This window comes from Pyxicephalus adspersus, chromosome 2 (assembly GCF_032062135.1).
Source record: "Pyxicephalus adspersus chromosome 2, UCB_Pads_2.0, whole genome shotgun sequence".
Taxonomy (NCBI): Eukaryota; Metazoa; Chordata; class Amphibia; order Anura; family Pyxicephalidae; genus Pyxicephalus; species Pyxicephalus adspersus.
Genome location: NC_092859.1, coordinates 2325401 through 2349679, shown reverse-complemented (window position 1 = coordinate 2349679; position 24279 = coordinate 2325401). Strand labels below are relative to the sequence as shown.

The 24279-nt window shown below is 39.2% G+C and overlaps 2 protein-coding genes across 2 annotated transcripts; one reads left to right on the top strand and one right to left on the bottom strand.

The window, feature by feature from the left end:
* Positions 1-703: 703 nt before the first annotated feature.
* On the bottom strand, positions 704-2942 carry LOC140324880 (olfactory receptor 6B1-like). Its single transcript, XM_072403003.1, has 2 exons — positions 2913-2942; positions 704-1672 (listed from the first exon to the last, which is right to left on the bottom strand). The coding sequence occupies exons 1-2, from the start codon at positions 2940-2942 to the stop codon at positions 704-706; spliced, it is 999 nt and encodes a 332-aa protein (XP_072259104.1).
* An 11890-nt stretch (positions 2943-14832) lies between these two features.
* On the top strand, positions 14833-16966 carry LOC140324879 (olfactory receptor 6B1-like). The gene is made up of 2 exons (XM_072403002.1): positions 14833-14841; positions 16010-16966. The coding sequence occupies exons 1-2, from the start codon at positions 14833-14835 to the stop codon at positions 16964-16966; spliced, it is 966 nt and encodes a 321-aa protein (XP_072259103.1).
* Positions 16967-24279: the final 7313 nt, after the last annotated feature.

Genomic DNA, 24279 nt, shown 5'->3' with positions numbered 1-24279 from the left:
ACGCAGGATTCCCAGGGCTGCATGAATGAATGCAGGCCTGAGAATCCACTGCGATCCCAGGGAACTAGAGGTTCCCGGGGCACTAGGCAAACCCACTAATGGAGTTTCTCCATGGAGAGTTCAACTGCAGTTCAGTTCCCACGGTCACCGGGCTGTATTTATCAAATTTTCTTGCTCATCCCTAATGTGACTTCACCTTTCCATTCTTCTATTATGCCCTGATCATAAGTATCAAGTGACAGTAATATCTTAGAGAGGTTGACATCCTCTTTAGGGCCTTTTTTTCCCTGGTGTGATTGCATCACGAAAATTGGTTCCCTGTCTTTCCAGTATGGCCTTTTGGGCAGTAAAAGCAACCGTTTAATATGTTGATTGGTATTATGTATATAGTGCATATTCTGTGGGTTGCCCAGAGGGGCCCAAAGCTCTATTAGGGTAGAATAGGGTAGGTCAACACAGATAGCCATTGATGCTCGTAATTGGCCCCAAGTAGTGATCTTTTTCCTGCATGTACTTTACTTTTTTTAAAAAATAGGTGGTAAAAGTAAATAATTAGTCAAAAAGGTTATGTTTCTTGTGTTGTCTCAAAAATTTACAAAACTGCTTAACTTATTAAAATGTATCTCAAAAATATGTTTCTCAAGTTGTATATAGGTAAACACTTATGTGAATTGCAGGTTTTTCCTATAAATATACCTTTCTTTTACTCAGTGACTGTCCATCGCTTACTGCCATCACAACTACAAGTTTTCAAAACCTTTTTTATCTTAGAAAAGGCAATCTTCATATCTTTGTTCCTCAAGCTATATATAATTGGATTCATCAGTGGTGTTCCTACGGTATAAAGCAGTGACATTAATTTGCTTATAGTCAAGGACTGTCCACTTGTTGGAAGATCATAAATAACAATCAATGTTACATAAAATATGGAGACCACCGTCAAGTGAGAGCTGCAGGTGGAGAAAGCCTTCTGTTTTCCAGTATTGGATGGGATTTTCAAGATGGCCAAAATAACATAAATATAGGATATCACAATAAATAAGAATGGCAAGAAAAGAATAGGTACACTAAGTAAAACCATTTCTAGCTGAACTACAAATGTATCAGAACAAGAAAGATTTAGGAGTGGTGAAACATCACAGAAGAAATGGTTAATTAAATTCGGCCCACAAAAGTCAAGATTTGCTATTGTTATTGTGCTGATCAACATGGAACCAATGCTCAACAGCCAAGAAAACATGGTCAGCTTCATGCACAACAGCTTATTCATTATAGACATATAATGGAGAGGGTTACAGATGGCCAAATACCGGTCATAGGACATGATGGTCAGAAGAAGACATTCTGTACATTCAGTCACTATAAAGATATAATACTGAAAAATGCAGATTGTGAAGTTCATTGTTCCACCTTCATAAAGTAAAATATAAAGAAAGTTTGGGGAAATATCTGTGGTTAACAAAATATCAGAAAAGGAGAGTTGAGTGAGGAAGAAGTACATTGGAGTGTGGAGGGTCTTGTTGTAGGAAACCAATATGATGATCAGGAGGTTTCCACCAAGAGTTAAAATGTAAAACATAAGAAGGAAAATGAAGACGAAAATGTTGACGTCTTTGGAGGTTTGGAATCCCAGAAAATGTACTTCTTTCATGATGGTGCGGTTATACTTTGCCTAAAAATTAAGAAAATGTTTCAATGGTTGGTATGAATTGTCAAACAACATCTATAGAAAACCAAAGCAGTTTGTCTGTCATTCAACAAAGGTGGATATTATTGTAACCAGTTGGTGTCTGATAGGCAAAATAAATAAAGACAATGCAATTTGGGGGGCTTGGTGACCATTGAAACCCTTTTTCAATTGAACTGATGGTGAACCAGGGTTGCTGCCTTGTCAACTGCACCATTCTGTCTTTTATGCAATGCATCCTAGGGCTAGCAGCAGTAGCACATGTTTTCTTTCCAAATGTCATCCATGATAAACTTTTTTTTTACTCCCTGACCCACCTAATCACCATTTCAGGAAATGTAAATAAATGGCACATCATAGTATTTTGTCCTGGGGTTTACCCAGGGATACTCAAATATGTTTATGTTTTTTATGTTTAAACTATAAATAAGAATTTAAACCAATCTTGAGCTGGGGCGACAATACTCATTTTTACTATATTAGTATTTAGTAAAAAATATGCAAAGTAGTGCACCCAAAGAATAGATAATAGTTTAAACTCTATAGAGAAAAGGTGGTGTCGAGCCTTGGCTATATAATCATATATATTCCAAACATATGAGAAAAAAGGAAGAAAAGAGGAAGGAAGGCCCTTTTTAGGGACCAATGTAATACCTTAACTAATTTAAATTGTCTTTTATTGTTCCAAGAGTTGGCGTTTATTATTAAACAATCCCCTGATGAAGCCCTTTTTGGGTGAAACGCGTTGGAAATAAAACACACTACAACATCTCTTCTTCCTAAATTTATCAACTAGTGGGACTCTCCAAATAACAGACAACCTCTAAGTATTAGTTTTTATGTATGGGAATCATGTAACTATATTATTGTTGACCCTTTTAATCGATATCTTGAATTGAATAAAGTGTATTTTTTATCTTAAATTAGTTAAGTTATTACATTGGTTTCTTAAAAGAGCCTTCCTTCCTCCTTTCTTCTTTTCTTCTCATATATTAGTATTTACTATTTTTCCAAATGATAGAATTTGGTTGTCCTGACAATTAACACAGAAGGTTTTCATTTTTACCCCCTGTATATACTATGGGAACAAATATGTGATAAACAAACATTCTATCCATATCGACAATAGTTGGTTTTACAATTGAGTGAACTATTTCATAAATAGATAATATAAATAGTTTTGTATTATACACCATAAAAATGAAAAGAATAAAGTAGAGCTTACCCCCTTTTCCAAAGACATATTTGACGCCATGGCTCATACCTCATTTTGCAGAATAATAATTTATAAAATATAATATCAGCAGTCGCCAGTTTATATAATGGATAATTTCATCTTTACTTTGATCTTTTGAGAATTAATTTATTATGATACAGTCTTCAGAGACCAAACCCCTTCTGATCACTCTGTGCCATTCAAATTCCCCTTCTGATCACTCTGTGCCATTCAAATTCCCCTTCTGATCACTCTGTGCCGTTCACTTACCTTTTTTTCCACTGTAACTCGGTTAGGGCAGGGATCAGCAGCGTGCTTCCGGGTTAAGAATCGCGGGGGCGCGTGTGCCGACTTCTTTCACTCTGCACTGCAGCCAGGAGGAGACACAGGATCGGACAGTCTCCAGTAACTATGCTTTAAAACTTTAATCCCCAGTTATATTCTGTGCTTCTAGAAATTATCCAGATTTTTCCTAAAACATTTCATAGAATTTTCTGAAACTACTTCCTGGGGAGCAGATTCCACATTTTCACAGACCTTACAGTGAAGGATAATTTTCTTATCCAGAGCTTAGATTTTTTTTCCTCCAGACGCAAAGAGTGCCCTCTTGTCCTTTGTAATGATATTACAGTGAACCATCCCAACTGCCATCTTCACTAAACCAACTATGCTGTCATGCTGAATTTTATTTGGATTGTCCTTCACTATGAATTTAGTATAACAATGTTACTAATAATAACATTAACAAATAAACCTACATAGACTTCTGTTCACATAGACGTTTGTCTTCCATATTGTCTAATTTGTTCTGGTAATTTACCAAAATTTTCTAATACAATGTATCATTTTCCCTGATCTCTCTCTGGTGGTCCTGCTCCCTCCCTTTTTCCCCAGGCTGCTAATTCCTTTTCTTCTTGCCCCTCCACCCACCTGCTGTCTCTATTTATACTGTTGTACATCCTTCCTCCATTGTTTCTTTCTGGTAACATCTCACCCAAACCAGGTCCCCTCAACACCCTCCTTCTAACTTCATTCACAATAACACAACCCACAAAATCTTATTTTCTTATTTGTGTGGCCATTGGAATGCCTGATCCGTCTGCAACAAGCTTACCATTATCCACAAACCTCAAAGATCTAAATCTCTGAACTTCCCGGCTCTCTCTGAAACTTGGTTTTCACCATCTGACTTTGCCACTTGCTGCTCTCCTATGGAGGCCCGTACTTCACGCATATCCCCAGACCTAGCAACAGACCAGGTGGTGGTGTGGGTCCCATTCTCTCCCCTAATTGTACATACAGATTCCTTCCCTGCCCTCTCTCATTTGCACCTCATTTGAAGTGCAATCCATTCACTTTTTCTGCCCCCTTTGCCTCATTGCTGCTGTGGTCTACTACACTGGGGAACAATTTTAAACAAATTTTTTGTTGAATTCAATTTTCAGGCATGCTGGTTATGAAAGTGAGGGTATTTTTCTTTTATCACGTCAGGTTTTTTCCACACGTATTTTTGCGAAGATTACTGTAGCGTGGATTTTTTTAGGCTCTTCATTTACTTGCAAGACAGTGTGGTCAGAGGTTCTGCGCTGCTGTACCTAGTGATTAAGCAAAATTTATTTTTCTTCTCATTAACATTTCCTTTCTTTCAGATCATGTCCGGCTCTGCCGTTTCTCGTTGTAAGTGCCTAAACAACCCTGATTCGTTTTGTTATATCTGTGGCTGCTTCATTCCCAGTCAAAGGGTTAACATCAGCACATTTGTAGAGCAAGCCTATTTGGCATATTTCAAAGTTAAACTTGTTGATCAGGATAAGTCTTGGGCCCCTCATAAGGTGTGCAAACAGTGTGTGGAGGGTTTACGGATGTGGACAATGGGAACACGTGATAAGATGCCATTTGGTATACCTATGGTTTGGTGAGAGCCAGGAGATCATTTCAGTGACTGTTACTTTTGTATAGTGAAAACTTTACTAAAGTTTTAAAGTAAAGACAATAGAGACTGGTGATCTTTTTCTGTTTTGTTGATCCTCTGGACAGAGTGCCTGATAGCTTACACTATCTTATCATCCTTAGATTGTTTGTATTAGCTAAAGAACAACAGTATAGCTAAACCCTGGTTACATGCAATCTTTCTGGAATCTTCTTCCTTCTTCAATTCCTTCTTACGATCCTCTACCATCTTGTTTGGCCAGGCCAGGATGATGTAGCTCCCACACAAGGCACAGGAGTTCATTCAATTCTGGCAACCGCAGCCAAGATATACCTAATATCCCAAAAACTAGCTGTAATGAGCCTGGGCACACAAACTACAACCAACTCCAGATATCCTTTTATCAAGTTTTATTATTGTCATAAAACAAGACAAGGGTTAAGTCCGATAAGCATAGTACAGGAGGGTAAGGCAAAGGCAAGTCAGGAACAATCCGTGGTCAGGGCAGGTAGCAGACAAGAATGGTCACTAACAATCCGAGGTCAGGGCAGGCAGAGTTCAGGCAAGAGTCAGGTTTCAGACCAGGTCGCTATGGAAATGACAACAGGATTAGCATAAACCAACACAAGGATGCACCCAAGCACACTGTGTTCACAGAGGCCTTTAGCGGGCAATGGTGATCAGGACTGGTTCTCCTTAAATGGCCAGAGTGACAAATGACCTTGCACCACCTGGCACCGTTTGATTTGAGGGTAACTGAATCCCCTGCGGCCGATTGGTCGTAGGGAATTCAAACTAACTATGTCCCGCCCCGCGGCGAGGCAGCCGAGAGCCACGCCCTCGGGGGGTACAAGAGGCACGCATGGTAGCGCACGCACCTCTTCCCACAGCACCCCTGGGACGTGCATTACTTTGCACATGCAAAGGAGTGCTGAGAACAGGAGTTTCTGTAACCACGTCCATAGAAATGCAAGGGATGCCGCCTGGCCGAACAGTAGTTTGGCCAGGACGGATCCCTCCACCTGCAGAGAGAGACATGCTGCGAGCAGAACAGCAGCCTCGGCCATGCTGCCTGCTGCAGCGGCGTCTCCCTCTGCAGCTGGGATCCCCAGGGACACCGCGGGCTCGCAGGACGGGTAAGTTCCTTACACTAGCATTAAACTTTGTATGTGCAGCTCAACCATTTTGCAGATGAAGAGACTGATCAGGCAGGTAAGAATACTTATTGCAGATGGGTCATCTCCTGTTTATTTGTGCAGTAAAGCCAAGCTATGTAAGTGTCCGTTGTTAGCTGTGAGTGGTGAGTTTCGTTATGAAAACTGGGTATTTCTCATATGACATGTCCTACTTGTCACACTTACCTCCTCCCCAGTAAAACCTCTCTCCTGCAGGCAGTTTTGACCTTGGGTGCATCTGCTTTTCGAGATTTAAATAGTATCACCCCTCCCACTGCCCAAACAGGAAAAACTTTTATAAAACCATAATTCTTATGTCATCTTTTTTTTATCATTGGCAATCAGACTAAAAGTATTGACCCCTGGACATAAATTAACAAAATAGTTTCCTAATTTTTTAAAAACAATTCTTCTGCCCCTGTTTCTTAAGCTGTATATAATTAGATTCACCAGAGGTGTTCATATTATATAAAACAGTAATACAAGCTTTCCTAAAGGTAGTGTCTGTCCAGTTGTGGGAAGCTCTTTGATAACAAAAAATGCTGCATAAAATACACAAACCACAGTCAAGTGGGAGCTGCAAGTGGAGAAAGTCTTTTCTTTTCCAATATTGGATGGGATGTTAAAGATGGTGACAATGATTATCTATATGATATAATAATGGTTAAGAAAGAAAAGAAAGTAAAAAGAACCCTAGCTGCTACTATTTCCAACTGAATCCACAAAGTATCAGAATAAGAAAGTTCTTACAGTGGTCCTGTATCACAGAAGAAATGATCAATTATATTTGGTCCACAAAAATCAAGACAAGCTATTGTACCTGCAGCAATCATCAACGAACAAATAACAACACATTAATTATATAAATATAACGCAATGATTTGCAAATGGCCAAATATCTGTCCCAAGACATCACAGATAGAAGACACTTGTCACCTCCAGTCATCTAATAAACATAATACTAAAACAAGCAATTTATGAAATTCAGAGTTCCACCTTTATGAAGTAAAATATAAAGAAAATTGAAGAAATATTTGTAGTTTGCAAAATATCACATAAGGAAAGTTGGGCAAGGAAGAAGTGCATTGGAGTGTGCAGGGTCTTGCTGTAGGACACCAGGATGATGATCAGGAGGTTTCCACCGAGAGTCAAAATGTAAACTATAAGAAAGAGAATGAAGGCAAAAACTTTGATATCTTCTGAGCTTTGGAATCCCAAAAGCGGCTATACGCCCAGTGGCTCATTCAGATGAAATCCCAGTGCCGGTTTTCGTTACACTACCCTCTCTTGAAGAACATGATTATGGTGATGAACTAGGTGACAACAATAATGAAGAGTTTGAAATTGAAGAGGAATCTGTTCATAAGGGATTTGATCAGCATGAGTTGAGTGATTTGGGAATATCAAAGAAGGCTTCAGAACTCCTAGCATCAAGACTGCGTGAGAAAGACTTACTTAAAAAAGGAACAAAGGTATCGTACTTTCAAACCAGAGAAGTTGCATTTTTGGAGTACTTTAGAACTGACAGTGGCTTTGTGTATTGTCATAACATACCTTGTTTATTGGAGGAATTGGGAATTCCAATCTATAACTCAACTAAAAGGCGACTATTCATCGATAGCTCAAAGCGGAGCATAAAGTGTGTCCTCCTTTACAATGGCAATATATTTGGGTCAGTCCCAATTGGCCATTCCATTGGCCAGTTTCTTTTTGTGAAGAATATGCAGACATAAAGAGAGTCATTAAGTTTTTCCAATATCACCAACATAATTGGGTCATCTGTGTTGACCTTAAAGTGGTATGCTTCCTTCTTGGTCAGCAACGCGGATACACCAAGTATCCCTGTTATCTGTGCATGTGGGACAGCAGAGCTCGTGAGAGGCATTGGGTGGAAAGGAATTGGCCTCCAAGATCTGCCCTAAAACCAGGTGAACCAATCCAGGCCCTACCTGAAGCCGGGGTCTCGTCTGGTGCGAGTGCCCGGCAGAGGAGGACAACGGCCGGCCCATCCACGGGCGTGGCTGCAGAGGCACTCTCTGCCAGTGGCAAGGTCGTGGGCTCCTGCGGTGGCCGGAAGTGACATGCGGTGCCTAACCAAAAGTGACGTGCCGGAAAGCTGGGCCCCGTCACAGGGAAACCCCGAAAGTACTCGGAGGGAGAGCTCTCATTATCAGATGGAGAAAGAGATGCAAGCCAGGTACTTGATGCAGTTCGGGGCCCCAGGGACAAACTGGTAAGCTCCAGAAAACCTGGGCTGCCAGGTAGGTGCTTGAAGGACATGGGTGGGGGGAGGGGGGTGTGAGGAGGATGCCTTGTTAGAGCAGCAGTACTGGGGTATGGATGACCAGAGGGGGCGGTCAGGCCAGGTTATGACCAGAGGGGGGGTCAAGCCAGGTTTTATTTCTGTAGGTGTGTGTTGCGAGGCTTGGGGGGCAGTGGGGAGAAAGGGGGGATGGGGAGTTTTAGCTGTTGTTTTAGAGTGCCTTAAGGAGGTTTTGCGTAGGTTGGAAAGGAGCGAGGGAAGGGGGGAAAGGGGTAGTGTGGGGCAAGGGGGGGCCACAGGTGGGGAACTGGGAGTGTAACTTTGCAATTGCCAGGGTACAAGGGGGGTTGGGGGGGCAACGACGGGATGGGGTTTCCCTTAGTGATTCGGCAAGGGGGAGATGTACGTGTGTTTTGAGGAGGAGGTCATGGAGAATATTTGTAAGGGGGAATTTGGGTGGAGAGCAAGAAGAGGCGCCATCGTTTGATTTCCAACGCGTTTTTTAACTGGTTACAGGCTTTCGGGATTTTGGCAAATGTGATTGGCGAACGGCAGCCGGATCAATGTGCGGCGTTGATCTATTAGATCTATTTAGATCTGAAGCGTACACCCCTGGGGGGTGGCTTGACTGTGGTAGGACGAGCAGTTCAGTTCAGAGAAAAGCGAGCGGCCGTCCTTAAGTTAGGACCATAAGGACATTAGCCTGTGGATATGATTGATGGTGTCCTCTAGGCCGGGGGGAGCAGTGGTCAGCAGGCAGGTGGACCATCAGCCTCTAAAAAGAAGGAGGTCTTTTGGCTCTTTAATGAGGGCGGGTGCAAGTTTGGGGTTGGCTGCAGGTTCAAGCATAAGTGCTCAGAGTGCTGTGGCACGCATGGGCTTTCGCGCTATTTTAAACATGGTGGGGTAAGGGAGGGGGAAACCAGTGGAAAAAGGGATGACTCCAGCAGTGGTAGGAAGGATGCACCCCTTTTTAGGTAAGTATCCTGATTTGGAGGCAGCGCGAGTGTTGGAGGAGGGTTTTGAGTTTGCTTTTAGAACTCCGAGTGCAGTGGGTGGGCCGGTTTAAGTTCTGAAACGTTTGAGGTCAGCGCTGCGACATCCTTTTGTAGTGCAGGAAAATTTGCAGAAAGAGGTGAGTTTGGGGAGGATGTGTGGCCCATTTGCAGAGCCCCTGCGGCCTGATTTGATAGTGTCTCCGCTGAGGATTTATTCCGAAGAAGGAGGTGGGTAAGTTCCGGTTAATACGTTATTTATCCTTTCCTCCTGGGGGATCCGTGAATGATGGCATGGATCCTGAAATTTGTGCAGTGGCTTACACCTCATTTGATGTGTCGATTCAAAGGGTCAGGCGGTATGGGCCGGGGGCATTGCTGGCTAAGGCAGATATTGAAGCTGCATTTCAGCTGCTCTCACCACCATCATTTTCATCATAAGCCCCACTACTATTGACACCAGCACTTAAATTACCACCACCAACCCCACCCCAACTGCTAACAACAGGAGCAAATGCAGATTTTTGACAGTAAATAACAATTATGACTATCAATGATTGTCTTGTCAATATTTCTCTCTTGTAGCTCCTCCTGATTTAATAAATAAGCTGATTGTCTCAATTTCCTTGAGAAAAAGGAATACTTTCTGCAAACAAAAAGACTTTAGAGCATGGGTTCTCAGGCTTTTTAAATAGGGGCCAGTTCACCGTCCTATAGACTGTTGGGGGGCCAGACTATAGTTTAAAAAAATACTATAAGCTTTCATATCTTTTAAACAGATTGTCGTATAAACTTGAAATCTCTATGGGTCTCAGACATAAAATCCTAATAACAACCAAGGTTATTTCCTCATTAAGGGGGCTATTTCAAGATTAGGGTCCCCAAATAGAGTTTGCATGTTAGGGACCCCTGTGGGCCACCTCCATGGTAGCTAGCATTAGGGTACAGCCAATTGTCTGTGTGTTGTGATGCCCCAAATAAGAAATCATCCACTCACAAAACTTTAAGACTGAGCTCAGGCTGGCTGTGAGGTTGGTGCATGGTTACTGCTTCCTCATGCCATAGAACCCGGCTTGGGGGAAACACTCTGTACCACTTACTGCCACCAAAATGGTGGCATGCAACATCTTTTATAGAGAGCCATTGTGATGTAATTCCTGTTGTTGGCTGCAGCGCTCAGTAAAAGATGAGAAGGAGACATTATTATTGGTTTTAGGCAATCCAGAGCAGTTAAACTTTTTCCCATGTGAAAGAAATCTGAAACCTAAATTAGTTCTGACCCAAGGTCAGAATAGCTCCAATTTGAGTCAGGAAAGATTGGGACTGTCTAATCACCTCTATTCAGCAGCTCTGACCAATCATAAAAGTTAAGCAGAAAGCTTTTGGAAATGTGTTTTTTTTTTTTTTTTTTAAATATAAAAAAGAGAGAGGCAGGGACAGAAGGCATAGTAACGTGGCCCACGAGGGTTTAACACAGGCACAAAGTAACAGACAGGTGTTGCAAATCACAATGGTTTTGACAGATGAAGAGTTGGGAAAGGATACGGAGATGGCAGGAGCCTTGTGAACAGACCTATCAGTAGGGACTGCAGTACATCTGCTGACAGAAGAATATGAAAAAAACTCCCGATTTAGATCCTAAAAAATGGCCTGAGAGTGTTTACCTGGTGACCAGTTAAGAGAAAACAGTGTCTCCATACCTACAGTAAATTATTCCGGCTGTAATTAACATTCAACTTCCAATCCCCAAACAGCTTCCATTACCCAATCTTGCCTGTGCAGTGGGAGATCAGGTGACGTGAAGAAGAATGTTGAAAAAGATGGGTTCATGGATGATTTTTGGCCATTTGCATGAATATTATTCTCATATTGCAGGAACGAAATGATTATAATTGGTTGTTCATACTCTATCGTTGTGCTGGCATAGGTACAAAACTTTAGCAAACTGGACCCAAAGTCTCATTATTTTTACAAACTGGTAATCAAAATGAAAGTGTTGAGCCCATCAACATCGCTCCTATAAATTGACAAATTTGTTTCTTAACTTAGCAAAGGTAATGTTTATATCATTGTTTCTCAAGCTGTATATAATTGGATTTATCAAGGGGATTCCAACGGCATAGAGCAGTGATACCAGCTTGCTGATAGTCAATGACTGTCCAATTAGTGTCAATGATAACAATTAGTGCCACATAAAATATACAAACCACTGTCACGTGGGAGCTGCAGGTGGAGAAAGCCTTTTGGTTTTCTGGTTCTTGATGTGAGTTTGAAGATGGTAAAAATAATATAACTGTATAATATCACAATGGCAAAGAATGGTAAGAAAACAAAAGGCACATTATTCAAATTATTTCTAGCTGAAACAAGAACGTATCAGAACAAGAAAGTTTCAACACTGGTGAAACATCACAGAAGAATTGGTTAATAATATTTGGTCCACAAAAATCAAAACAAGGTATTGTATTTGTAGCAATCATCATACAAAAAATGCTAAACAACTAAGAAACGAGGGTCAGCTTTACACACACCAAGTCATTCATTATATAAATATAAGTAAGGGGCTGGCAGATGGCCAAATATCAATCATAAGACATCACACTCAGGAGAAGACACTCTGAACACTCCATCACTTCAAAAAATTGATGTAAAATACACTTTGTGAAAGATATTGTTCTGTCTTTATGGAGAAAAATATAAATCAAAATTTGGGGAAATATGTGTGGATATTATAATATCAGATAAAGAGAGTTGGGTGAGGAAGAAATACATTGGAGTGTGGATGGTCTTGCTCTTGGACAGCGATGTGATGATCAGAAGGTTTCCACCAAAGGTCAAAACGTAAACCCTGAGCATAAAGACAAAAGTCCTGAATTCTTTGGAGCTTTGGAATCCCAAGATGACAACTTCTATAATAAAGGTCTGGTTATATTGAGTCAGGAGGCTGTTCAGAGCAACAACATTTGCCAAAAAATGGTGTCATTTGTGTGACGGCACTGAAGGAAATAATCATCTATAATACAGGGGTATCAGCTATCCTGTTGCCTGCATAAATGCTGATGAATATTTAACATATTACCCTATGTTCAATTCCAAAATTGTTTCATTCCTCTTAAAAGTCTCCTTCCCTTTTTCCCTATTTTCTTCCAAAAATAATATGGAGTAAAACTTCCATAGCTCCTTACCAACCTTTCCACTTCCACACACTTTATTTTCATCCTCCATTAACATTCCCACCACTACTATTATCTCTCTTCAAACACAGTATTAAAGAAACATTGCAAACTTCTGCCTTTCAGTTTTAAACATTAAATAACACTAAAAAATATATTAATTTGTGGCAGATGTTTTCCCTTTCAACTTTGATACCTTCACTTCTCTTTGCTTCCATCATCTCGTTTCAATACCTCCGTTCCTAATTTTCTCCACCTGTCAAATATTAAAGCCTTCATTGTCACATCTCATACATTTCTCTCCCCCACACCCTTTCACATGACTTTCTAATAAAACAAAAAAAATTCTACATTTTTACCCAACCCCACCTTTTATTAACTTATAATATTATTAATAATAAAATAATCCAATATATCCAATATATATATATATATATATATATATATATATATATATATATATATTGGATATAGTAATCATAGCAGGGGTTCCCTACAGCCTTAATTATTATTTTAAGAGTTTCCCCCATATAATATATATATTTACAATTCACTTTTTTAAATTGTGTTATGTTGCAACCTGATGCCCTGATGCTACATTCAGTACCTCATAATGATAAAGTGAAAATAGAATTGTAGACAATATTTTAAATGTATTAAAGAGAAAAAAAAATCTCACATTTCCCTTGTGATAAATGAAATTGATTGGAGTCACCTTTGATAAATGAGTCACCTGCGGTAAATTGACTGGACATGATTTGGGAAGGTGCACGCCTCCCTATAGGTCGTAAAGCTGGCAATGCATCAGACTAAAAACCAAGCCATGAGGTCACAGGAACAGCCTGCAGAGCACATAGAAACGATTGTTACAAAGCACACATCTGGGGACAGCCCCAAAAAATCAAGCACCAAAGGTTCCCAAGAGTGGAGTGGCCTCTATAAATTTCAAATGGAAGATGTTTGGCACAACCAAGACTCATCCAAGAGTTGGTCACCTGGCCAGATTAAGCAATTAAGAGAACGGCCTTAGTGAGAGAGATGTTTTAGAAAACGATGGTCACTGATCTCTGGGCTCCAGAGATCCTGTATGAAAGGACAGCCATAACTGCAGCCCTCCACCAATGTATTTATGGGATTTTTTTGGCAGGGTGAAACTGTGAGAAATAAAATTCTCTGGTCTGATGACACCAAGATTGAACTATTTGGTCTCAACTCTAAGCCGCATGTCAGGAGGAAACCTGGCACTGCTCATCACCTTCCCAATACCATCCCAACAGTAAAGCATGGTGGTGGCAGAATCTTGCTGTGGGGTTTACTTTCAGAAGCAGGATTGGGAGACTGTTCATGGTTGAGGGAAAGCTGAATGGAGCAAAGTACAGGGATTTTCTCAATGAAAACCCGTTCCACAGTGCTCAGAACCTCAGAAAAGGCCAAAGATTCCCATTCAAACATGACAACGACCCAAAGAATACAGTGAAAACAACACAGCCAGGGACCTGACTTGAACTCTTATAAACATCTCTGGAGAGACTCGATAAATGATTGACCACTGATGGTCTGAATCCAATCTGACTGAGCTTGAGAAGATTTGCAAAGAAGTATGGCAAAAAATCCCCCAACCCAGGTGTACAAAGATTGTTGCAACATTGCCCAAGAGCACCTAAAGCTATAGTTGTTGTCAAAGGTGCTTCATCTAAGTACTAAGTAAAGGGTCTGAATACATGTAGATATGTGAGATTTCAGTATTTCAGTTTTTTCTTTTTAATAGATTAATAAGGACAAAATTAAAATTATTGTATCAGGCCGGAACATGACAAAATTAATATGAAACCATTATATATATATATATATATATAATATAATATATATATATCAAATCCAAAACACTATTTTACATTAAAATATTCTATTTTGTATTCAATGTGTTGAAACACATTAACAATGTTCTACTTTGTACTAACGTACTAATTTGTTTGTCAAAGGTGTCTTTGGGGATTCTAATTAAACAATCCACTGAGTCCTTAAGACATAATTCGTACTTATAAATAAGAGAGGCTGAATATTATATTATTTCACAGGTTTTAACACCTGCTCAAGGAATCGATTTTTTATACCACATTTAAGGCCCAAACAAAGGAAACCTTTAAGCAGGCCAAAACCAGGAAGTTAAATGCATTACTGATACTAAATTGGGAAACATTTCTGATCTTTTTTTTCTGCATTTTAAGATTTTTCATCAGCAAGGATGTTTTTTAACTAATTACAAAGCTCCTTTTAATGCACATTTGTGTGTTATCATCTCATCAAGTTAGGTACTGGTGTAGTGAATGATACCATAAGCACTACTGTTTAGCACAACTGACCCCGTAGAGAGTACAAGCAAGTACTTTAGAATGTATGTGGTAAGTTTAAGGTCCTTACCAAAATAAACTAAAATACAAATAAATAAAAAGCCATGGAAACATAAAATAAAAAGATAACAGTAATGTGTAAATTTATCTGTGCATTATTATTGACTAATTGGTCAAACATAAGACATTTTTAATGATTCTAGATGCAAAATGACTGAATCACACTTTGTACTGATATATTTACATTGAGGGGGATTTACTTATAATATGTTACAGTATAAACTGTTGATTTTGTGAAGTGAAGTGAATGTTCACCAAGTTAATACTTAATGTACCTAATTGTACCACAGTTATCTGGATGGTTGTTTCCAGCATAGAAACGCATGGTTGGCTCGGAGTCCCAGGTTTAAATCTTGACCAGCATAATATCAGTCTGAAAAACTGGAAAAATATTACCCCTGGCAAAGACTTATTGGCTTTATTGCGCAGCTAACTGACTATTTCAGGTGCATAGAAGGCCCCCTCTTTAAATTTTGGTGAGGTACTCCAAAGGCTTATTGGTATTATAATCAAGAAGAAGTTGATCACATTTGCAATGGATAGGCATGCCAAGTTGTGTGTGATCTGGTTTCCATGAATCGTGAAAACCTGACTGTGATCTTCTAATTTAGTACTTTGATAAAACATTCAGAGATTGGAGTCTCTCACCTGGGATCTGTCTCCATCTTTCTTTCATTCTCCTGGTTGTTCTTTGACCGATGTCCTCCTGTCACTTTTTACTTTTCCCTTTTTTTACTTGTTCTTCCCCCCTCCCCTTCTTCAGGTAAAGGTCTAGATTTGATAGTTGTTACATCGCACTTCTTACACTGAAGTTCTTTTTATTTAGCATTGATTAGTGACTTTGATGGGATCCTATATTGAGGTCTGATTTTTTTCCGATATTATACAGATTCTATACTGTTTCCTGTTTTTTCTTTTTAATACAGTTTATAGATATTTTTTTTCAATTATAATATAGTATAGGAAATATATTGAGAACTAAAATAGTATAAGGAAGGCACACAAGTTTATTAGTAACTGTTTATTTTGCAGTATAATAATATGCATTATGATTACCGATGTCTAGAAAATGATAATTTTCTCAAAATTTGTGTAAATGTCTACATCAATTGTTTGCATAAAAAAAATTGTCGTTCTTCCTTTTTTTTCCATCCTACAGGAAAAATATGATCACAATCTGACTATGATCACCAGAGTCATTCTCTTGGGATTTCAGGTCTCTTCTCGCTTCCGAATATTCCTCTTTAGCTTCTTTCTTGTAATATATTGTGTGACAATGTGTGGGAACCTCCAAATCATCATCCTAGTGTCCTACATCAAGACCCTCCATACTCCAATGTACTTCTTCCTCTCCCAGCTCTCCATATCAGACGTACTGCTGAGTTCAGATATTGTCCCCAACTTGCTCAATATTCTACTTAAAAATACCGGCACCATGTCCTTTTCAAGCTGTATGGCTCAATTTTATTTTTTTATATTGACAGAAGTTTTTGAGTGTGTTCTCCTTACCGTGATGTCTTATGATCGATATATCGCAATCTGTAACCCTCTAATGTACAGCACCGTGATGAAACATGGGTTCTGCGTGCTACTGACTGTTCTGTCATGGTTATTGAGCATTTCTGTGTCACTGGTTTATTTAATAACCGTATATCATTTATGGTTTTGTGGACCAAATATTATCAACCATTTCTTCTGTGATATGGAACCTCTTCTGGACCTTTCCTGTTCTGACACCTCCACAGTTCAGATAGAGATGATTGTCTTTTCTATTCCTATGGATATTTTTCCATTCTTTTTTATTATGATAACATACTGTTATATTATTTACAACATTCTTAAAATTTCATCAACTACAGGCAGGCAAAAAGCTTTCTCTACATGCAGTTCTCATCTAACTGTGGTTTCCATTTTTTATGCAATGTTGCTTTTCATTTATATTCTGCCTATGAGAGGACAACAATGGAACCTGAGTAAAATGTTATCATTGTTGTACACAGTGGGCACACCATTAATAAATCCAATTATTTATAGCTTGAGAAATAAAGACATCAAGACAGCTTTAGTAAAAGCTATTTACAGTTTGCGCTCAAATTTCCTTCCAAAAAATATTTAATATAAGAAGTTATTTCCAATGAAGCATGCATTATGCATTTTTTTAATGATCTTACATATCAGGTCATTTATCATTCAAATTATTCAGAGTTTTCACAGAAAAAGATAATGAAATTGTTAGGAGACGCTTACCTGGCCAGCTGGACTCTCCTGTAATGCATCATCTGTGGATCACTTGGTTACTGACCCTGGACTGACCTCTTCTGTCCTGTTCTTGTGAGTTTCCAGGTCCTACATCGGTTCTTTTCCAATCACCATTCTTTGCACACAGAAGTCCTGGGGGCAATCGTATAATGCTGGGTGGGCACAGATAACCTCCTGAGGCTTGCTATAGGTGAAGAGTGAGGAGATTGTGGATTGGCATACAGTGACCATTGATGGGTCCAACCTTGGGTTCTGGATTGACTCCTTATCTACAGGCCACCTCAGAAAGTCACCTTTAGAAATACATCCTATAACAAATTTTTAAAATGTTCATATCTATCTTTTTTCCAGATTGATTTGGTCTGGTACCTGTGATGTACCAGGCCTTTGGCATCCCCTTCTCCCTCTGATCCCAAGGGGATCCTAAAAGATGTGGAGCTTTACCACTGTTCTCTGTAGCATTCACCTATTAACCAAAGCCATGAGGTGAAACCCTAAAACTCTGAACCAAAGAAAATAGGTTGGATGACACTTGGTATTGTCCAAAGGTAAATATAAAAAGTACTGAACTATCCTGCAGAATTGGAGCAGAGGTATGAATAGCAGGTCAATTTTAGGAAATTCCAAGGGATCAATTTTTAGGCAATTTAGCCAGGCTTGAATTTGCCTTTAGGAACATAAGTAAAACTAAATTCATGATGTTGGGAAATACAGAAGTCTTATAACAATCATTTGCTTGATAATAGATTATAACCTTCTTCCAAATTGCGTGTCTCCTGCCTGAAATAATCCTAACTAGAAATGAACCGATCTGTCCCAATGAGATTTATTTACATTTCGGTGAAACACATCTTAGTGGTGAACCCCATTTTCATTTTTGAGAGGCATATCTTGCTATTCAGTGTTGGTCACTGTTGGAGTCAATAGTCAAGCTACTGTGAAAAAAAGAAACGAGGAGGCGCCATGAATATACAAAATTCCTTTAACTAACATGCATGTGAGATACCCTAAACTTCTACCTCGTGTTTTTTGATTTAAAAACATTTAGATGATTTGGTTCCCCTAAAGCTTTTTAACAGAACATTTATCAGGGGATGAAGCCTGGTGGTCTGTAAAAGGGAGGAGCAGAACAGACCCCACTTCAGTTTTGAGGAACAAAATTTCTTCTTCACAATCCAATCACTCAAAAAGTGTGTCACAGATTCCCGCAGAACCAGGGGACTTGGGCCCTCATCTGTGTCACCTAACTTCTCTGCAGCCAGCAGCAGCTCTGTTCAGAAATCTTAATTTCTGCTCTGAGTATTTCTGTAGAAGTGCTACTGAGCTGCCTCTGCCACAGCACTCCCTCTGGTGGTGGGTTCTCCTCATGATCTCCTCTATAAGAGATTGGCAACAGGATGTTGTCTAAACAGGTTCCTGTCTGCATTCCCTGACCCTGATTCTGATGCCCTGGTATACCAACCCTGGCTCTGCCTGACTACTCTTAACCTTTGGTTTGTATAACTGTGCTTCTGACTTCCTGTACCAAACTTTGGTCCTACCAAGTCAGCAGTCACCAGCCCCTGCATTTAAGGGGGGCACAACCTGGGCACTGCCTCCTAAAGTCCACCACCCCTTGTAGGGTTCACTGGTGAAGTCAGATGTTGGTGACCTAGACTCTGCACCTCGTACATGTCCCTGCCAAGCCAGGTCCACCATCTCATGACATTGTGACAGATTGCTAGAGGCTTTTGAGAAACTCAAAGCCACTTTTATTCAAATGCTGCTCAGATATTTGTTATTATAAAATTAGTGCCCCTTACCAATTCCCATATGAAGTTAAACGCACATTAACATGTTACTTGTAAACATGAAAAAATTCTTTAAAATCTGGGGAACCTACAATAGAGGCTCAACATTGGCATTCCTGACAATAATAAGGCCGGACAATGGTCCTCGTTTGATATAGGAAGGAAGGATTCCTGCTGGTTTTGTGTTTTTTGTCTGTGAGATATATATATATATGAATTCCTAAAACCAACAACAGCATTAATTAAAGAAAATACCAATACAATGATACATTATCGATCCAGTGCTTATGGGTAGACGTTCACATTTTCAAGAGTTGCATACAGTATATGCTTAGGATTTAGTATCTTTGTTTCTTGAGAACACAACTGTGCTGTTATAATTTACCTTGTTTATTGCCATCTGTACTTCCGCAGAATTTACTAAATTCTTATAAGTTTTGTAAATTTGTTGCATGTATGATATTCTCTACTTTTTTTTTTTTTACTTGTTTACTGTATGCAAACATTTCTACTTGCTGCCTGTTTTAGATTTTTTGCTGCTCTTCTTTTCCTGAGAAAGCTATTGTGAATGTAAACTGTACAAGTTGTACTACTTGTATCTGGAAGAAAATCCAAAATATATTTTGTTGAGAATATGTCAACACTACTCCCCCTCCCCAAACGTTTAGTCAGATAGAATATGTATACAGTTCTTTATGTTTTTACTATGTCTTTAGTAAATTATTTTTTTCATACACTTTGTTGACTGGGCGTCTGATGTCACCTTTTTTTCTTTTTCTTTTTTCATTTACAACAGGGACATGGCACTAGCAGCCTATGGGGACTGAACCATTCCTTTTACAATTTATACCCTAAATTAAACACAATTAGCTCTCACATAGGAAAATTCTACTAAACGAAGTATTAATGGTTGTTTTATTTATAAAGAAAATAAAATATTTAAAATATTTGTTTTTACAAAAACAGTTAACACAGTTAAAAGTTCAGACAAAATCAAATCGCTTATACCATATTACCATTGCTTAACAAACTAACATTTTAATATAAGAATTCTGTTTTTAAAAATATTAAATCTTAAATTTAAATCAGGGTATTCTTAGAAAGCAAACTAAAGCTTGCTGTCTTGATATCTTGAGCTAGAGCTTTATTCTGGTTAGGGCCCAGTCTACACAAGTAATAAAATTAGAAATCATGTCACATCTCTCTCTCTCATTCGTTCAGTCGGCTCCGACTCTTGCTGAACAGATATACCTTTGCACACTAGCTGTGTCTGTCGATCATTGCTTCTTTCAGTTGTTTCATAGACATGTTCATAGTTTCATATATGCTGTCTATTTATTTTAGCCTCTGCCGTCCTCTTCCTATTTTGCCCTCAATTTTTCCAAGCATCACGGATTTCTCCAAAGAATCCAGACTTCTCATTATGTGACCAAAGTATTTGAGTTTTAATAGCAGTATCAACCCTTCTAGTAAACACTCTGGTCTTATTTTTTTAAGTATTGACTGGTTAGATCTTCTAGCAGTTCAGGGAACTCTCAGTAGCTTTCTCCACGCCCATAGTTCAAAAGCATTAATTTTTTTATACATTGCCTTATTTATAGTCCAACTTTCGCATCCATATGTTACTACAGGGAACACCATAGTTTTAACTATCCGGATCTTTGCTGGTAACGTAACATCTCTATCCTGTAGTATCCTACCCAAATTTGTCATAGCTTCCCCCCAAGCAACAAGTGTCTTTTAATTTCATGACTGCAGTCATCATCTGCAGAAATCTTCAATCCTAGGAAGATGGAATCTGAAACCACTTTTACTTTTTCCCCATCTATTTGCAGCTGGTTCATTAGGGCAGATGACATGACTTTAGTTTTCCTAATGCTAAGCAGTAGACCAGCTTTGGCACTTTTTATGCTTTACATTCGTGACTAAACTCTTCAATTCTTCCTCGGTTTTAGCAATCAGAGTAGTATCATCGGCATGTCTCAGATTGTTGAAATTCCTGTCAGCTATTTTAATTCCAGCATGCGAGTCATCCAAATCAGCTTCCCGCATTACATATTCCACATATAAGTTCAATAGATAAAAGGACAATATGCAACCTTGTTGCACTCCTTTGCCAATCGTAAACCAGTCAGTTGTTCCGTACTCAGTTCTAACTGTTGCTTCTTGATTTGCATATAAATTCCTCAGAAGGCAGATGACATGGCCTGGTATCTCCACTTCCATGGGAATCTGCCACAGTCTATTATGATCTACACAGTCAAATGCTTTTGAATAGTCAAAAAAGCAAAAGTAGACATTCTTCTGGAATTCCCTTGCTTTCTCTATTATCCATCGAATGTTGGCAATATGGTCCCTTGTGCTTCTCCCTCTTCTAAAGCCAGCTTGCACATCTGGCAGTTCCCTCACCATATATTGCCACAGTCTGTCTTGCGGAATTTTCAGCATTACCTTGCTGGCATGTGAAATAAGTGCAATTGTTTGATAATTTAAGCACTCTTTGGCGTTGCCCTTTTTTGGAATTGGAATGTAAACTGACATTTTCCAAAACGGCCACTCTTGTGTTTTCTATATTTGATTGCAAATCGCCAGCAGCACTCCAACAGCATCTTCATGCAGGCCTTTCAAAAGTTCCGCTGGAATTCCATCACTACCTGGAGCCTTGTGATTAGCCAGACCTTCTAATGCCCATTTGACTTCGCTCATCAGGATGCTTGGTTCTTGTTCAGGATATGTATTCCAAGTGTAAGTACTGTCTATGTCCTTCTTGTATAGTTGTTCTGTATATTCTTGCCACCTTTTCTCCTCATCTTCTACTTCTGTCAGATCCCTTCTGTTTTTGTCTTTTACCATTAGCATTTTTGCATGGAAAGTATCTTTGATATTGCCAGACTTCTTAAAAATATCTCTGGTCCTTCCCATTGCATTGTCTGTCTCTATTTCATTGCACTGATCATTCAGACAAGCTTCCTTATCTCTGCATGCTATTCTCTGAAACTCTGCGTTCAACTGGGCAAATTTCTCTTTGTCTCTATTGGCCTTTGCTTTCCTCCTTTCCTCAACAACTTGTAAAGCCGCAGTAGACAACCATTTTGCCTTGCTAATATTTCTTTGTTTTGGGATCTTATTTTTTTGCAACCTCTTGAATAATATCACATACTTCTGCCCATAGTTCCACAGGTATTCTATCTACCAGATCTAATCCTCTGAACCTATTCCTCACCTCCACTGTGAAGTCCTGTGGAATATTGTTATTATTATATGTTGTTGGTCTGCAGGCTTTTCCTGTTGTCTTTAGTTTAAACATACACTTTGCAATTAGCAGCTGATGATCTAAGCCATAGTCGGCTCCAGGTCTCGTTTTACCTTTTTGTATAGAACTCTTCCATCTCCTCATGCAAAGTATGTATTCAATTGGGTTGCGATATTGACCAGCTGGCGATGTCCATGTGTAAAGTCTTCTCTTGTGCTGTTGAAATAAGGTGTTTGCTATAACCAGCATGTTGTCTTGGCAAAATTCCATTAATCTCTGTCCTGCTTCATTTCGTTTTCCAAGACCAAACTTGCCTGTTATTTCACTTGTTTTTTTGTTGCCAACTTTAACATTCCAATCACCTATGAGGTATATAATGTCTTTCTTGGGTGTTGAATCCAGTAGCTGTTGCAAATCCTCATAAAACTGTTCCACTTCCCTCTCATCAGCTTCAGTTGTTGGAACATAAACTTGAAACACTGTGATGTTGAATGACTTGCCTTGCAAACTAAGTGAGATCATTCTATCACGTTTTGGGTTGTAACCAAGGACTGATGTTGATACTGCTCTATTAGTGATGATGAATACTCCATTTCTTTTGTGAGTATCCTGACCACACTAGAAAATCTGAGGTACATCTGATGTGAAATGACCAGCGACAGTCCATTTTATTTCACTAATTCCCAGGATGTCAATGTTTAGCTTTACCATCTTATCTTTAATCACATCCAGCTTTCCTTGATTCATAGATCTTACATTCCATGTTCCGATGGTATATTGTCTTTTGCAGCCTCCGACTGTACTTTTGATATTTCTGAGCACCTCAGCATTTGGATGTCCTCTTGGCTTTAATCCATCAGCATCGTTAGCTCTTGCTCAACTCGTACGTGTCTTCTGCTCTTCCCCAGTAGCTTGTTGGATATCTTCAGATCTGGGTTTTCTTGGCAGAAATTAATTGAAGTGGGCTACTAGTAGCTTCTCCAGCGGATCGTATTTAGTCTGATCCCTCTGCAATGACCTGCTCGTCTTGGGTGGCCCTACACGGTATAGCTTATTAATAATATTATTATTATTATTAAACAATATTTAAATAGCGCCACCATATTATGCAGCACAGTACACTAAATAGAGGTTTCCAATGACAGACAGATACAAAAAGTGACACAGGAGGAGGAGAGGAACCTGCCCTGAAGAGCTTACAATCTAGGAGGTGGGGATATATGGAGTAGTGGGAAGTAGTGATGGTTTTAAGAGACAGAAGAAGACGGGTAGGCAAGTTTGAAAAGATGGGTTTTAAAAGCTCTTTTAAATGTACAGAGTCGGGGCAGCTCTAGAAAAGTCTTAGAGCCGTGCGTGTGATGGGGTTTCGAGTGAGGAAGGCATTAGTAGATCATTGAAGTGCAGCTAGGGGGGTATTTTTGGATCAGGTCAGAAAGGTAAGTAGGACAAGAACTGTGGAGGGATTTGAAGGCAAAGCACGGGAGCTTGAATTTGGTTCTCAGGTGAAATGGGAGCCAATGGAGAGAACTACAAAATGAGGCAACAGAAGAGGAGCGGTGGGAAGGATGGATGAGTCTGGCTGCAGCATATACAAGTATATAGCTGGTGAAGTTCAGCTTGAAGGCAAATAATCAGAGGGAGTAACAGATTTTAAAATATATCTAAAGAGAATATTTTTTTGACACATTGTAATTAAACTGTGTTGTAACTACTGCATGTACATGCTTTAATACCACTTGTACCCTGGAATAACTTAGTATACTGATAATTGGTAACATGTCGCCATATAGGATGAAGCAGATATCCCCAGTAATAATTAGTGATTCCTATCCTTTCACTGCCACTTGTAATATTAATATTGAAAATAAAACAATTGTCCTCTTGTAGGGCCACATTCCACCAGTGGAAAAACTTATGCAACAATGAATTAATTTTTTTTCTTTTTCTACCTTGTACACAAAACTTGACAGCAATCTCATTGTGATCGCCAATGTTATAATATTGGGATTTCAGGGTTCCTCTCTTTTCAGAATGGCCTGTTTTAGTTTATTTTTTATCATTTTTTATAATTGACTGTATGACAATATGTGGGAACATCCTGATCAATTTTATGGAGTCTTACAGCAA